We start from the raw sequence: 14831 nt of genomic DNA on the forward strand, positions 1-14831 counted from the left end.
TGACATAGCAGTGTGCATAATGTAAACACGGCAGGAACATGCATGACCATATATAGAAATCTTTCATGAGCTTACATCAGTCTGAAAAAATGTTAATAACAGTGTTCAAAACAGTCAGAAACTGTTGTAGATTACTTTTACATATGTTTTCCACATTATATGAAATTTCGACCACATTTAATATGAACAGCTGGCATTGTAACATTATATATATATATATATATATATATATATATATATATATACACTACCGGTCAAAAGTTTTAGAACACCACAATTTTCCCATTTTTTAATTGAAATTCAAGCAGTTCAAGTCCAATGAACAGCTTGAAAGGGTCCAAAGGTAAGTGTTGAACTGCCAGAGGTAAATAAAAAAAGGTAAGCTTAACCAAAACTGGAAAAGAATGTACATTTCATAATTATAGAAAAAGGCCTTTTTCAGGGAACAAGAAATGGGTTAACAACTTAAAGCAGTTCTGCAGCAACGGAGGTTGATCAAGCCTTGAAAGTTGCTAAGTTGCTACCAATTCCTACAGGTGTCCCAACTTTTCTTGATCACTTACAACCTACAAGTTGCTCCACATTTAAGGGAACTTCTGCAACAGAGTTGGGAAGAACTTTCTGAAGAATATTTGATTTCCATTCTGTTAAGGTGCTACTTCCATGAGTCAACAGTTTATATTAGAATACATTTTACTTTCTAAACTGATTCTATGATTTATTTTTTAACTTCAATTGTTTATTTGTTATATGCATTAATTTCAGAGTACACTGAGACATTAAACTGCATCATTTTCAATAAAATTCTGGAAAAGTTGGAGTGTTCTAAAACTTTTGACCAGTAGTGTATATATATATTATTATGACAATTTGGGATCCCAGATTTGAAACAAAATGAACATACCATAAGTAATCTTCTCTGGTGCAGAGGCAGGGGCTTTGCTTCTTGCTCACCACGAAGCCTCGTCCGTTCCTGCACACCGACTGTTTCTTCAGCCTCCTGTACGTCTCTCTGACGCCCAGCAGGCAGCCTTTTCTCTCTGAGGTTACAACATCTGTAGCATGAGCCAACCACTCTTCATAGTCCTGCTCGTTACCTGGTAAATTAGAGGAAGACCAATTAGAAATCATTTTAATTTTGCAGGTAAACTGAAACCAAAATCTAGTTATATTTGACTAGAGGGAATCCAATCTAATGCTTCTTATTCCATTACAAGAACAAAGAGTAGTCACTGTTTTTACATACTTGACATGAATTGGCACAAAATCCAAGTTTCAGGTATTACTAGCTGTCAATCAAATGTGCTGTGACATCACAACAAGATTAGTACTACAAACAAAACAGTCATTTTACTTTAAAATCTGCATCGACGACCAATATTGTCACCACTTAGCAAAAAATAAAGCCCCTAAAATTTTAGCCAAGTTTGATTGTTGTGTTTACAAACAGTAGGCGACAAATCCTGCATAGTATGCCTTTAAATATCCATGACTAAAAAAGCAAAACAAAGAAAAACCTTTGAGTTTAACAGGCAGTTATTACTTCTATTTGGACTGTGGGGGTTCACTGGATTTGATTGACAGTAACAGTCCTGACAGTCCTGCTCCTTTCAAACCAGCTTAAAGAGCACAGAGATTAAAGTACAAATAGCAATGTGATATATGAAATTATCCAAACTCTTTTGGCATAAAACATGTTTTTTAAGGCCTTTAAAGTAAGAGTGAACAGTAAAATGTGGACTGGTTTCACACACTGGCTCCCCATTTCCAAAGCATGCAAGCAAGAATAAAGTGCTCAAGTCTCATAGGATCTTGGCAGTTGAGGTTGTGGAAAGTCCCAAGTCATGGGTTGTTAACTTTCTGTAATGGAAAACTGCTGTCAGGCTCCACCTTACTGGAGACAACATGATGCACCAACCACCAGGTGGTAACAGGCGCTATAAAGAGGAATAGCCTCTTTACCAGGCGGCAAACTCCGTGTCTGAGCATGGAGGCCAACCAGGAAGTGCATTAAGCCTGCAATCAACCGAAAAGTCCAGCAGGGGGCGCTAAGTTTGGCTGCAAAAATTTGCCCATTCATTTCAGTGCAAAAAACTTCTCACTTGATTTATTCCCTCAGAAAAAAATTAAAACTAACATCCCAGTTAATGCTAACAGTAATTAGCAGCAGCTTCTCTCAGTCAGGTTGAGGTGTAGAGAGGCTGTAGTCAGTGATCAGATCCCTCTCCTCCTCCACAGTCCAAATATGGTCTGCTTCCTGTATCGGAAAAAACAAGATGGCGACGCAAGATGGAGACGAGTATAACGCTGAACTCGAGGCTTCCTACGGGCCACAAACCAACGGGTGACGTCACGGTGACTACCTCCATTATTTATATACAGTCTTTACTGGTCTTTATATGGTCTTTACTCACACTCTCTTGTAATGAGGCTCTGGAAGTCAATGGTGACGGCGACCCACATGGGCTGGCCGTCGTCCTCAGGCCGGAAGCCCCAAACGCTCACGTTCATGGCCTTGGTCCCCGGCTCGGATGCGAGTCCTGCAAAGTAGAACGGCTGCTCGGTGAAGTTGTAGAACTTCCAGCACCGGCCTTCATCTGTGGAGAACCTGGTGACGGGAAATAGAAGAAGAAGAAGAAGAAGAAGAAGAAGAAGAATTACTTTATTAATCCCACAATGGGGAAATTCAACCTCTGCATTTACTTCAGTCCTTGACCTGTCAGTACCAGGATTCGAACCGGCAACTCTCCAGTTACAAGCCCGAATCCTAACCTCTAGGCCAGCTGTTCTCAACCTGGGGGTCGGGACCCCAATTGGGGTCGCGAGATGATTTCTGGGGGTCGCCAAATCATTTTGGAAGTCAGCTCTGTCTCCACTGTGTTAAAGTGTTCATGTGTTTTAGTCTTTTTGGTCAATTAATGTTTTTTTTGGTCATTTTGTGGGGGGTTTTTAGTCATTTTGTGTCTTTTTTTAGTCATTTTGTATCTTTTTTTTGTCAATTTGTGTCTTTTTTGGTCATTTTTTTCCTTTTTTTGGTAATTTTGTGTTTTTTTAGTCATTTTGTGTCTTTTTAGTCATTTTGTGTCTTTTTTTTGGTCAATTTGTGTTTTTTTGGTCATTTTTTTCCCTTTTTTGGGTAATTTTGTGGTTTTTTTTAGTCATTTTGTGTCTTTTTTTTTGTAATTTGTGGTCAATTTGTGTCTTTTTTCGTCATTTTGTTTCCTTTTTTTGGTCATTTTGTGTCTTTTTTTAGTCATTTTGTGTACTTTTTAGTCATTTTGTGTATTTTTTGGGTCATTTTGTGTATTTTTTTTGGTCATTTTGTGTCTTTTTTGGTCATTGTGTTTACTTTTTTTGGTTATTTTGTTTCCTCTTTGTGTGATCTGAACTGTGCGTGTGAGATTGTGTTCAGTGAGCGGGGGTCACGGACAACATGCATGTTAAATTGGGGGTCGGGACTCAAAAAGGTTGAGAACTACTAACAACATAAGGATATTCTGCCCTCCAGCGCCAAATAATACTGTTGTTTCATTGTACACAAAGTAAAATATCTGCTACGTACTTGATAGTCTTGACTTGTCCTTCACGTTGGTCCTCCACAGCCACAATGAGACCCCCAGAGTCCAGTATGCTGTAGTGGTGAGGACCCCTGAGGGTCCCCCTCCAGGTATAACCCCCGTCTGAGGACACAAACACATCTGGATGCTGCGACGATGACAGAGAGTCTCCAACAGTACCTGGAGAAGGAAGGAGATCACCTGAATACATCTTATTATCATCACTACTTTAGATTTAAACATCAAAAGTAAATGCTGATGAATTACCATGGGCAATAACCAGACCGATGGCGGTCGGCTCAGACAGAGCCAACATGGGAACCATGCGGTTGTTGCGACTGTGTTCTCCGTGAATATGAAGGTTGCACTGATGGAAAACACAAACATTTTGTTTAAGATAACTTGTATATCATACTGATAGTCAAGGTTATAATAGTTTTGGATTTTTCATTAGTTTTGGTTTTAATTTCGTTGTGAATTTTTGTTTTCAAATTCAGTTAGTTTTAGTTAGTTTTAAGAGTGAGTTTGCTAGTTTTAGTTTAGTTTTATTAGTTTTAGTTTAGTTTTTATTAGTTTTAGTTTTATTAGTTTTAGTTTAGTTTTTATTAGTTTTAGTTTAGTTTTTATTAGTTTTAGTTTAGTTTTTATTAGTTTTAGTTTAGTTTTATTAGTTTTAGTTTAGTCTTTATTAGTTTTAGTTTAGTTTTTATTAGTTTTAGTTTTATTAGTTTTAGTTTAGTTTTTATTAGTTTTAGTTTTATTAGTTTTAGTTTAGTTTTTATTAGTTTTAGTTTAGTTTTTATTAGTTTTAGTTTTATTAGTTTTAGTTTAGTTTTTATTAGTTTTAGTTTAGTTTTTATTAGTTTTAGTTTTATTAGTTTTAGTTTAGTTTTTATTAGTTTTAGTTTAGTTTTTATTAGTTTTAGTTTTATTAGTTTTAGTTTAGTTTTTATTAGTTTTAGTTTAGTTTTATTAGTTTTAGTTTAGTTTTTATTAGTTTTAGTTTTATTAGTTTTAGTTTTATTAGTTTTAGTTTAGTTTTTATTAGTTTGAGTTTAGTTTTTATTTTTAGAAAATGCTTAGTTTTAGTTTAGTTTTTATTAGTTTTAGTGTTAGTTTTAGTTTTTTTGTAATAGGCTATGTGTTGGGTGCCAGATTCAAAGAGGTCATAATAAATGTTTCCTTTATTTCCTTTGGTTTATCATCTCAGCCCCAATAAGGTTATTAACTCTTACAGTTCTGGGTGTTTTGAATTTTGGTTCTAGTGTAAACATCCCAGTCTCAGTAAACATATTCACCATGTGTTGCATGTTCAAATAGAAACACTGAATTATGAATGAAAAAAGTTGACAAAAACGAAAACGAAGGACATTTTCACTATAATTTTAGTTCGTTTTAGTTAGTTTTGTAACCACGCAATACAGTTTCAGTTAGTTATCGTTTTTAAAAAAAAGTCTAGTTTTTATTTTTATTTCAGTTAACGAAAATGTTTTTTCAATTCTAGTTTTCGTTATTTCGGTAGTTTTTGTTAACTATAATAACCCTGCTGATAGTATGCACATGGAGATTAGTATTAGATTTTCCTACATATAACCAGTGGTGGGATGTTACTTAGTACATTTACTCAAGTGCTGTACTTAAGTACAATTTTGAGGTATTTTACTTTGCTTGAGTATTTCCATTTTATTTAACTTTATACTTCTACTCCACTACATTTTGAGGCAAATATTGTACTTTTTACTCCACTCTACATCTAACCGCCAGCTTTAGTTACTTTTCAGGTCAAAATTTAACATAATAAACATTTCAAAATTATTAGACATAGTTAAAAGTAAGTAGTTAAATGAGTCCTACATTGAGAAAACGTAAATGCTGCTCGCATAAATGCATCAATAATAATAATTATCCAATAATATATTTAGAATATGTAAAACAATCTGAGTGGCTCCATTCTGCATAACAAGTACTTTTACTTTTGATACTTTAAGTACATTTTGATGCTGATACTTTTGTACTTTTACTTCAGTATGCTCTGAATGCAGTACTTTTACTTGTAGTGGAGTAATTTCACAGGGTGGTTTTAGTACAATACTTCTTCCACCACTTCATATAACTTACATTTTTGACTTGATCTCCACATTCTACATTCTCAGGTTTGTTAAGTTGTCTCCAGGAGCCGCCTCTGTTAAAGGTAATGACGGATCTTATACGGCCATCTGCAACAAAAAAACAAAAAAAGTCATATTTTAGTATTTTACCAAACTGAAAAGGTGAATGACATAACAAGAGCTACTCAACTAGGTTTTACCTAAGTTTTTTAAATTATTTTTCTTGTCTTTATATCTACATGGCTAACCTATTTAAAAAAAAAGAAAATAGCTCCGTAATTTTCCTAGACTGTATAAATTAATTAGATGTAGCCTCCAGGAAAAGCTCAAATGAAAGTCAGCTCTTCCTCTGGTCCAAATATGGTTATATGGCACCAAAAATCTAACATTGTGACAGCTAAAATGCTAGACACAAGGCTTCAAAATAAAAGGCAACAGTGCTAGACGTCCATGTTTTTTTTTAGTCTAAGATAATTTACTAAAACTACTGGCTGCTGTAGTTTTTAAGAAAACATCATTCAAACAGGAAAGAATAGTGCATTTGTTGGGGACTATTTTCAGCGGTGGATTAATACACATTTGGTGCTCTAAAGCAGTAGTTCTCAACCTTTTTGAGTCGCGACCCCCAATTTAACATGCATGCTCACAGTTCAGATCACCCAAAAAAGAAACAAAATGACCAAAAAAAGGAAACAAAATGACCAAATAGACACAAAATTACCAAAAAAGACACAAAATGACCCAAAAAAGAAACAAAATGACCAAAAAAGAAACAAAATGACCAAATAAAGGAAACAAAATGACCAAATAGACACAAAATTACCAAAAAGACACAAAATGACCCAAAAAAGAAACAAAATGACAAAAAAAGACACAGAATGACTAAAAAAAGAAACAAAATGACCAAAAAAGACACAAAATGACCCAAAAAAGGAAACAAATTACAAAAAAGACACACATTGACCACAAAATGATAAAAAAAAAAGACACAAAATGACCAAAAAAGACACAAATTGACCACAAAATGATCAAAAAAAGACACAAAAGAAGACACAAAATGACCAAAAAACACACAAAATGACCAAAAAAAGACATTAAGTGACCAAAAAGACTAAAACACATTAACACCCCCAGACCCCCAGAAATCACCCCAAGGTTGAGAATAGCTGCTCTAAAGTAGTGAGCATTTAAGGCAAAATGGTGTTTTACTTGAAATTAACCACTGAGCCCAACAAATTAAAAGCACATATTCCATGTACATGAACTGCATTGTCAGAAATGACTAAATTACTGACATTACACACAAGAAGCCTACCCTTGTCCAGTTTGTTGGTGAGGTAGACTCCTCTGAGTGACGTGATGTTGGTGAAATCGCTCTTCCTCTGCCCGTCAAACAGGTGGCGCTCCAGAGACTTGGAGAACAAGATGCCGCGATCATCGGACGTGTACATGGTTCCAAAGAAAGTATCTGTAATGAGACAGACGACAACAGGAAGACACAAAGACACATGAGTACTCTGCAGTTGACAAGGGGGAAATTAGCTGCTAGCCTATTTTGTTATCTAATGGAAATCGTTGGAAAAACATACATTGTAAAGGAGTTCTTGTTATATATATAAAACACATCTTCAACTCAAGGAAAAAAGCTCCTCTCTTGAATAAACTCTTCTCTCCACATTAGTATCCATCAAAATATTATAAAAAATACATAAAAACGTAGCAAATTTGTGCAAAATCTGAGATTTTACCAGTGCGGTAAATCAGGTTGCTTTCATACATTGTTTGTACCTTTACCTACATAAAAATGCACTATAATTTGTATATAACCCATGTTATTGTGAGCCAGGACCTGCAGGGCTGCTACTACTGCGAAGTCAGGTGATGTAGTATAAAGAGCGACAAAGTCCAACAAAACACAGGACTTTGTTTCCCGTTTGTAACCCAAATTCAATGTTGACTTATTCCAACTCTTACCTAATTTATGTGCTTAACAAAACCATTGTTTGAGGCTACGCTGCATAAACATGCACGTATCACCTTCAAAGAGAATCAGCACTTGGGAACAAGCGACGCTACGCTGACACAAACCTTTCAACATCAGCATAATAACAACTTCTTTGCAACAGGAAGTCCTGTGGTTTCTTGGAACTTGTTGTTTTCTTACTTTTAGTTGAGAAACAAAAACTATTGAAAGTCTCTTTTTGGTCTTCCCATCATTGCATAATTTACCAGTATGGTAAATCAGGTTGCTTTCATTCATTGTATGTACTTGTTTGTACACAAAAAAATGCACTATAATCTGCATATAACCCATGTTATTATGAGCCAGGACCTGCAGGGCTGCTACTAAAGGGAAGTCAGGTGATGTAGTATAAAGAGCGACAAAGTCCAACAAAACACAGGACTTTCACCCAGGAGATCATTGTTTGTGTCCTGTGTGAAACCAAAATTCAATGTTGACTTATTCTAACTCTTACCTAATTTATGCACTTAACAAAACCATTGTTTGAGGCTACGCTGCATAAACATGCACGTATCACCTTCAAAGAGAATCAGCACGTGGGAACAAGCGACGCTACGATGACACAAACCTTTCAACATCAGCATAATAACAACTTCTTTGCACCAGGAAGTACTGTGGTTTGTTGGAAATATATTGATGATGACGTGTTGTTTTCTTACTTTTAGTTGAGAAACAAAAACTAGTCTTCCCACCATTGCATAATTTACCAGTATGGTAAATCAGGTTGCTTTCATTCATTGTTTGTCCACAAAAAATGCACTATAATCTGTATATAAACCATGTTATTGTGAGCCAGGACCTGCAGGGCTGCTACTAAAGGGAAGTCAGGTGATGTAGTATAAAGAGCTACAAAGTCCAACAAAACACAGGACTTTGTTTCCCGTTTGTAACCCAAATTCAATGTTGACTTATTCTAACTCTTACCTATTTTATGCACTTAACAAAACCATTGTTTGAGGCTACGCTGCATAAACATGCACGTATCACCTTCAAAGAGAATCAGCACGTGGGAACAAGCGACGCTACGCTGACACAAACCTTTCAACATCTGCATAATAACAACTTCTTTGCACCAGGAAGTACTGTGGTTTGTTGGAACTTGTTGTTTTCTTTCTTTAGGTTGAGAAACAAAAACTATTGAAAGTCTCTTTTTGGTCTTCCCATCATTGCATAATTTACCAGTATGGTAAATCAGGTTGCTTTCATTCATTGTTTGTACTTGTTTGCACACAAAAAATGCACTATAATCTGTATATAACCCATGTTATTGTGAGCCAGGACCTGCAGGGCTGCTACTACTGGGAAGTCAGGTGATGTAGTATAAAGAGCTACAAAGTCCAACAAAACACAGGACTTTGTGTCCCGTTTGTAACCCAAATTCAATGTTGACTTATTCTAACTCTTACCTAATTTATGCATTTAACAAAACCATTGTTTGAGGCTATATACGCTGCATAAACATGCACGTATCACCTTCAAAGAGAATCAGCAAGTGGGAACAAGCGACGCTACGCTGACACAAACCTTTCAACATCTTCTTTGAACCAGGAAGTACTGTGGTTTGTTGGAAATATATTGATGATGACTTGTTGTTTTCTTACTTTAGGTTGAGAAACAAAAACTATTGAAATGAGGTAATGTAGTATAAAGAGCTACAAAGTCCAACAAAATACAGGACTTTGTTTCCCGTTTGTAACCCAAATTCAATGTTGACATATTCTAACTCTTACCTAATTTATGCGCTTAACAAAACCATTGTTTGAGGCTACACTGCATAAACATGCACGTATCACCTTCAAAGAGAATCAGCACGTGGGAACAAGCGACGCTACGCTGACACAAACCTTTCAACATCAGCATAATAACATCTTCTTTGCACCAGGAAGTACTGTGGTTTGTTGGAACTTGTTGTTTTCTTTCTTAAGGTTGAGAAACAAAAACTATTGAAAGTCTCTTTTTGGTCTTCCCATCATTGCATAATTTACCAGTATGGTAAATCAGGTTGCTTTCATTCATTGTTTGTACACAAAAATGCACTATAATCTGTATATAACCCACTTAATTATGAGCCAGGACCTGCAGGGCTGCTACTAATGGGATGTCAGGTGATGTAGTATAAAGAGCGACAAAGTCCAACAAAACACAGGACTTTGTGTCCCGTTTGTAACCCAAATTCAATGTTGACTTATTCTAACTCTTACCTAATTTATGCACTTAACAAAACCATTGTTTGAGGCTATACGCTGCATAAACATGCACGTATCACCTTCAAAGAGAATCAGCACGTGGGAACAAGCGACGCTACGCTGACACAAACCTTTCAACATCTGCATAATAACAACAAGTCATCATCAATCATATTTTTACTGTGTGAAGCTCAAACACGTGTCAGCTAAAGCCATGAAGGACAAGCTCAGCTGAGGGAGGTGATGGACGTGCTTTTAAGTGTGTCCGTGTGTGTGTGTGTGTGTGTGTGTGTGTGTGTGTGTGTACGTGTTACACCCTGATCCTAAGATATGTTTGTCAGCTTTTGCAGTGTAAACTAAATCTCCCTCCCTCCAGCCAACAAAAGATAAAGCCCCTCTCCCCCATATCTCCCCTATTTATCTAAGCAGTAAAAAAGTCCCATCATCTGACCCATACAGCCCGAAGTGGAGCACTTGCCAGACAAAAAAAAAAAAATAATAATAATAATGTGAGAGGAAACAGCAATAGATGTAAATGAGGAAAAGAGAAACAGAGGGGGGAAGGGAGGGAGAGAGGAACAAAGAGTGGGCAGCTGGACTTGCATGCACAAACACACTCTCAGTATGATGGAATGATTTGTCAGCAACACTAAGAACTTGTGAAACCAGTCCGTCCTTCACCGTTGAGCTTTTCCATTACAACAAAAGAGAGCTGAGAGAGCTATAAATTCTGTCACGTCGTCTTCACAACATGAGCATGCTTGCAAATACACACTACTGGTCAAAAGTTTTAGAACACACCAACTTTTTGCAGAATTTAATTGAAAATGATGCAGTTTAATGTCTCAGTGTACTCTGAAATTAATGCACATTTGCAACATTTAAAATTCTTGATTGAGCATGATAGTGTTTTGAAAGTTAAAAAAAAGATTCAAAATCACATTTTATGTTGGACTAAGGGACTAAAAAAAGACACAAAATGACCAAAAAAAGACACAAAATGACTAAAAAAGACACAAAATGACCAAAAAAGACACAAAATGACCAAAAAAGACACAAAATGACAAAAAAAGACACAAAATGACCAAAAAAGACACAAAATGACTAAAAAAAGACACAAAATGACCAAAAAAGACACAAAATGACCAAAAAAGACACAAAATGACCAAAAAAGACACAAAATGACCAAAAAAAGACACAAAATGACCAAAAAAAGACACAAAATGACCAAAAAAGACACAAAATGACTAAAAACAGACACAAAATGACCAAAACAGACACAAAATGACTAAATAAAGACACAAAATGACCAAAAAAGACACAAAATGACTAAAAAAAAGACACAAAATGACAAAAAAAGACACAAAATGACTAAAAAAAGACACAAAATGACTAAAAAAAGACACAAAATGACAAAAAAAAGACACAAAATGACCAAAAAAGACACAAAATGACTAAAAAAAGACACAAAATGACCAAAAAAAGACACAAAATGACCAAAAAAAGACACAAAATGACTAAAAAAAGACACAAAATGACCCAAAAAAGACAAAATGACCAAAAAAGACACAAAATGACAAAAAAAGAGACAAAATGACCAAAAAAAGACAAAAAGACCAAAAAAAGACACAAAATGACTAAAAAAAGACACAAAATGACCAAAAAAAGACACAAAATGACTTAAAAAAGACACAAAATGACTTACAAAGACATGAAAAGAATTCAAAAATGGACAAAATAGCCCAAGACTCCATAGAGTTAAGTTGTTAACCCATTTCTTGTTCCCTGAAAAAGGCCTACTTGTATAATTCTGAAATGTACATTATTTTCCAGTTTTGGTTAAGCTTACCTTTTTTTATTTACCTCTGGCAGTTCACCACTTACCTTTGGACCCTTTCAAGCTGTTCATTTGACTTGAACTGCTTGAATTTCAATAAAAAACTGGAAAAATTGGGGTGTTCTAAAACTTTTGACCAGTAGTGTATGTGTCAAGCATGTTTATAGGGTCGTTTTGTGGAAAATATGGACAAAGAGTTGTGTGTGTTACCTCCGGGGTTGTCCACATGCAGGAAGAGCATATCTTCATCTCCATCCAGGATGGAGTAGAACTGAAACACACATATATATATATAAGTATATATTAAGTGAGAGAGTACATGTGGGTGAGAAAATCTGGAATTGCAGTATTAAAAAAACAACTTTGTGATGACTAATTTAATCTTTGCCATAAGCCTTGTCTAATCGTCGTGAGAGAAAGTGTGTGTTTGTGCTGTCAACAAGGTGTGTATGTGGGTTGGTGTTTCGCCAGAACAGATGTGTGTTCAGTCGGTCGGTGTTGAAAGAGGAAATGTTGCCATCGATGGTTTTACTCAAGGCGAAGCAACTTTATAACGACGAGCAATGAAATGTGTCTGAAAGTTAAAAAACTTGCCCAACTTCAAGTGTGACTCAGAGAGAAACATTTCACAAAAGGTACAAAAGGTTTGAAATGTTTAAATACTTGAAGGTACAAAATGCTTTATCAGAAGCAGTCACACCAGAACTTTGTTGAAATTTAAAAAAACAAAAACAAATTTGGATTGAAATCTGGAACTATCTGATTAAAAAAATGCCAGATTTAGGTACTTGCCAATTTTAAATAGTTACATTTTGAAGATGGTATTCAATTTATAATCATATGGGGACTGAACAATAAACAAAAGTACATCAATATTCTAAAAGGCAGAATTTCAGAAACTAGAAGATGTTCCAGTGTTAAAGCTCTTCTTAACCCTCTGTGGCACACATTATGATGCCAGTTAGGAAAAAAAATTTTTGGAGTGTTTTTTGTCTTAAAAAAGACTAAATAAACATAATCTGCAAAAAAAAAAATCAGAAGTTTTTGGTTGTCCGTAGGCAACATTGTACCATAACGGTGCACAAGTGAAAAAAAAAGAGTTTTTAAATTAATTTTAACATAATTCATTTAATAAACATGAAAAATATAATAATATAGTAATTAATAATTAATAATATTTTTTTTATAATATAATAAAACGATTCAGTAGCTTCAACAGGGTACAAGACATAACATTTTAAATTTAAAAACATTATAAAAAACATTATAAAAAACTTTTTTAACTGGTTTCTTGTCTGAATGTTGCCTGTAGGAAACATTGTGCCATTGAACCAACGAACGAAGTGTATGAAACTATCAAAAATGAAGGTTTACTCATCTATCAGTAGGAATATATTTTTTCCAGATGGAAAAGGGCCAGGAAATGATGTTTTGAGTGATTTTTTTTTGTGGCGCAAAATGGCAAAGCTGTTTCCTTTGGAAAAGTCTGCAAAATAGGGTTTCAATATGGCCTCCTGGAGGTAATGTGACAAATTAAAGCATTGCTATTGGTTCCCTATACTCTTCCTTCTTTTTTAAAGTATCGCATCACTCAAAAACATGCATTGTAGAAATCTGACAGGCCGAAAATGGGTATGTTGCCTGAGGGCAACACCATACCATAGAGGGTTAAAATAATTTTTCTTCTAACCCGACCAGTATTGTGTTCAGTGTTTCTCACCTGCTCGGTGGATGCAGAGGGCAGCAGGGCTCGACTGAAGGTGTCTCCTTGGTCTGATGAGAAATACATGACACGAGGGGATCTCTGGGAGTAAAACCATATGTCATTTACAAATCAGCTTTTTATAAGATCACACACGTTGAAATTTCAGGACATTGTATATTCAAAAACATTAGAAATTATGTTTCGAGTGGTAAACATGTCAATTCCTGTTTGTATTCAAAAAATGTTTAAATTAAGGCAGGGGATTTATAACTTAAGGGGTTAATGCTAATGTTTGAAACTCACAAAGTCAGAACTAATCTCAAATACAGATGTGTGTCAGTTTTGGGTGTAAAATGATGGAATTATGGACTAAATGATGAAATAAAGACATGTAATTCTATGTTAGTTTTCAAGAAGACTTTAAAGTCTAAAATTATCAAAGGTTACAATGTTCTGTCATCTTGTGTCTTTTTAAAAATAATTGTGTGTATTTTTTTGGTCATTTTGTGTCTTTTTTTTTAAGTAATTTAGTTTTTTTCTGTCATTTTGTGTCTTTTTTAAAAATAATTGTCTGTCTTTTTTGGTCATTCTGTGTATTTTTTTGGTCATTTTGTGTCTTTTTTTCAGTCTTTGTGTCAGTTTTGGGTGTAAAATGATGGAATTATGGACTAAATGATGAAATAAAGATGTGTAATTCTATGTTAGTTTTCAAGAAGACTTTAAAATCTAAAATTATCAAGGGTTACAATGAAATTTGATTGAATTTGATTTTTCAGTTCAAGGTATCATGTGTTTTGTAACAATGTGAATTACTCAGTTAATGTAATGTATATAATGTAATGTATATAATGTAATGTATATGCATGTAGATGGTACAGGAGAGGCAAAAATAAGCCTTTAGTGGGGCTTCAGCCTGTTCCTTTTTCGGTTGCTGTCTGATGGATTATTTTGTAAAAAACATGATTTTATTTGGATTTTTTTTTTGCTTTTTGTTGTTTTTTGTAACCGGAATAAAGCATTAATTCATTCATTAATTTGACTTTCTAGTTATTAGCTCGTGTGAGAAGAGGAGATCTTTGTATTCATCTTACCGGATCCTCCATCACAGAGAAGAAGAGAAACGCTCCGATGTAGCCAAAACTGAAGATGTCCTCATGGATCGTGGTGAAGGTTTTCCCCAGATCTTTTGTCCTCTTTAGGATTAAATCTCCCCTCTCATCTGCTTCCACTGTGGGGACAAGAAGCAGGACTTTGTGACAGGAAAATGAGAAACTCAAGACTCTTACTGACTGATATCAGCCCTATATTTTAGATGAAAACTGCTACATTTTTCAAAATAAGATATTTCCTGTCTCATCAGTGATACAGGTGTCTAAAAGCTACACTGTAAAAAATATTCTGTTTAATTTACGGTA

General features: G+C 34.9%; 1 protein-coding gene across 1 annotated transcript in view; it reads right to left on the reverse strand.

Moving 5' to 3' along the window:
• si:dkey-159a18.1 (sortilin) overlaps positions 1-14831 on the reverse strand; it is a 32097-nt gene that overhangs the window by 5348 nt on the left and 11918 nt on the right. The window contains exons 8-16 of the mRNA XM_059326300.1: positions 14508-14644; positions 13432-13515; positions 11922-11982; positions 6981-7133; positions 5676-5773; positions 3825-3924; positions 3563-3737; positions 2415-2608; positions 905-1097 (exon numbers count right to left, since the gene is read on the reverse strand). Coding sequence (XP_059182283.1) covers positions 905-1097; positions 2415-2608; positions 3563-3737; positions 3825-3924; positions 5676-5773; positions 6981-7133; positions 11922-11982; positions 13432-13515; positions 14508-14644 — 1195 coding nt within the window. The remainder of the gene's footprint in view (positions 1-904; positions 1098-2414; positions 2609-3562; positions 3738-3824; positions 3925-5675; positions 5774-6980; positions 7134-11921; positions 11983-13431; positions 13516-14507; positions 14645-14831) is intronic.

The sequence above is a fragment of the Centropristis striata genome, chromosome 22 (genome assembly GCF_030273125.1).
Source record: "Centropristis striata isolate RG_2023a ecotype Rhode Island chromosome 22, C.striata_1.0, whole genome shotgun sequence".
In the NCBI taxonomy this organism is placed as follows: domain Eukaryota; kingdom Metazoa; phylum Chordata; class Actinopteri; order Perciformes; family Serranidae; genus Centropristis; species Centropristis striata.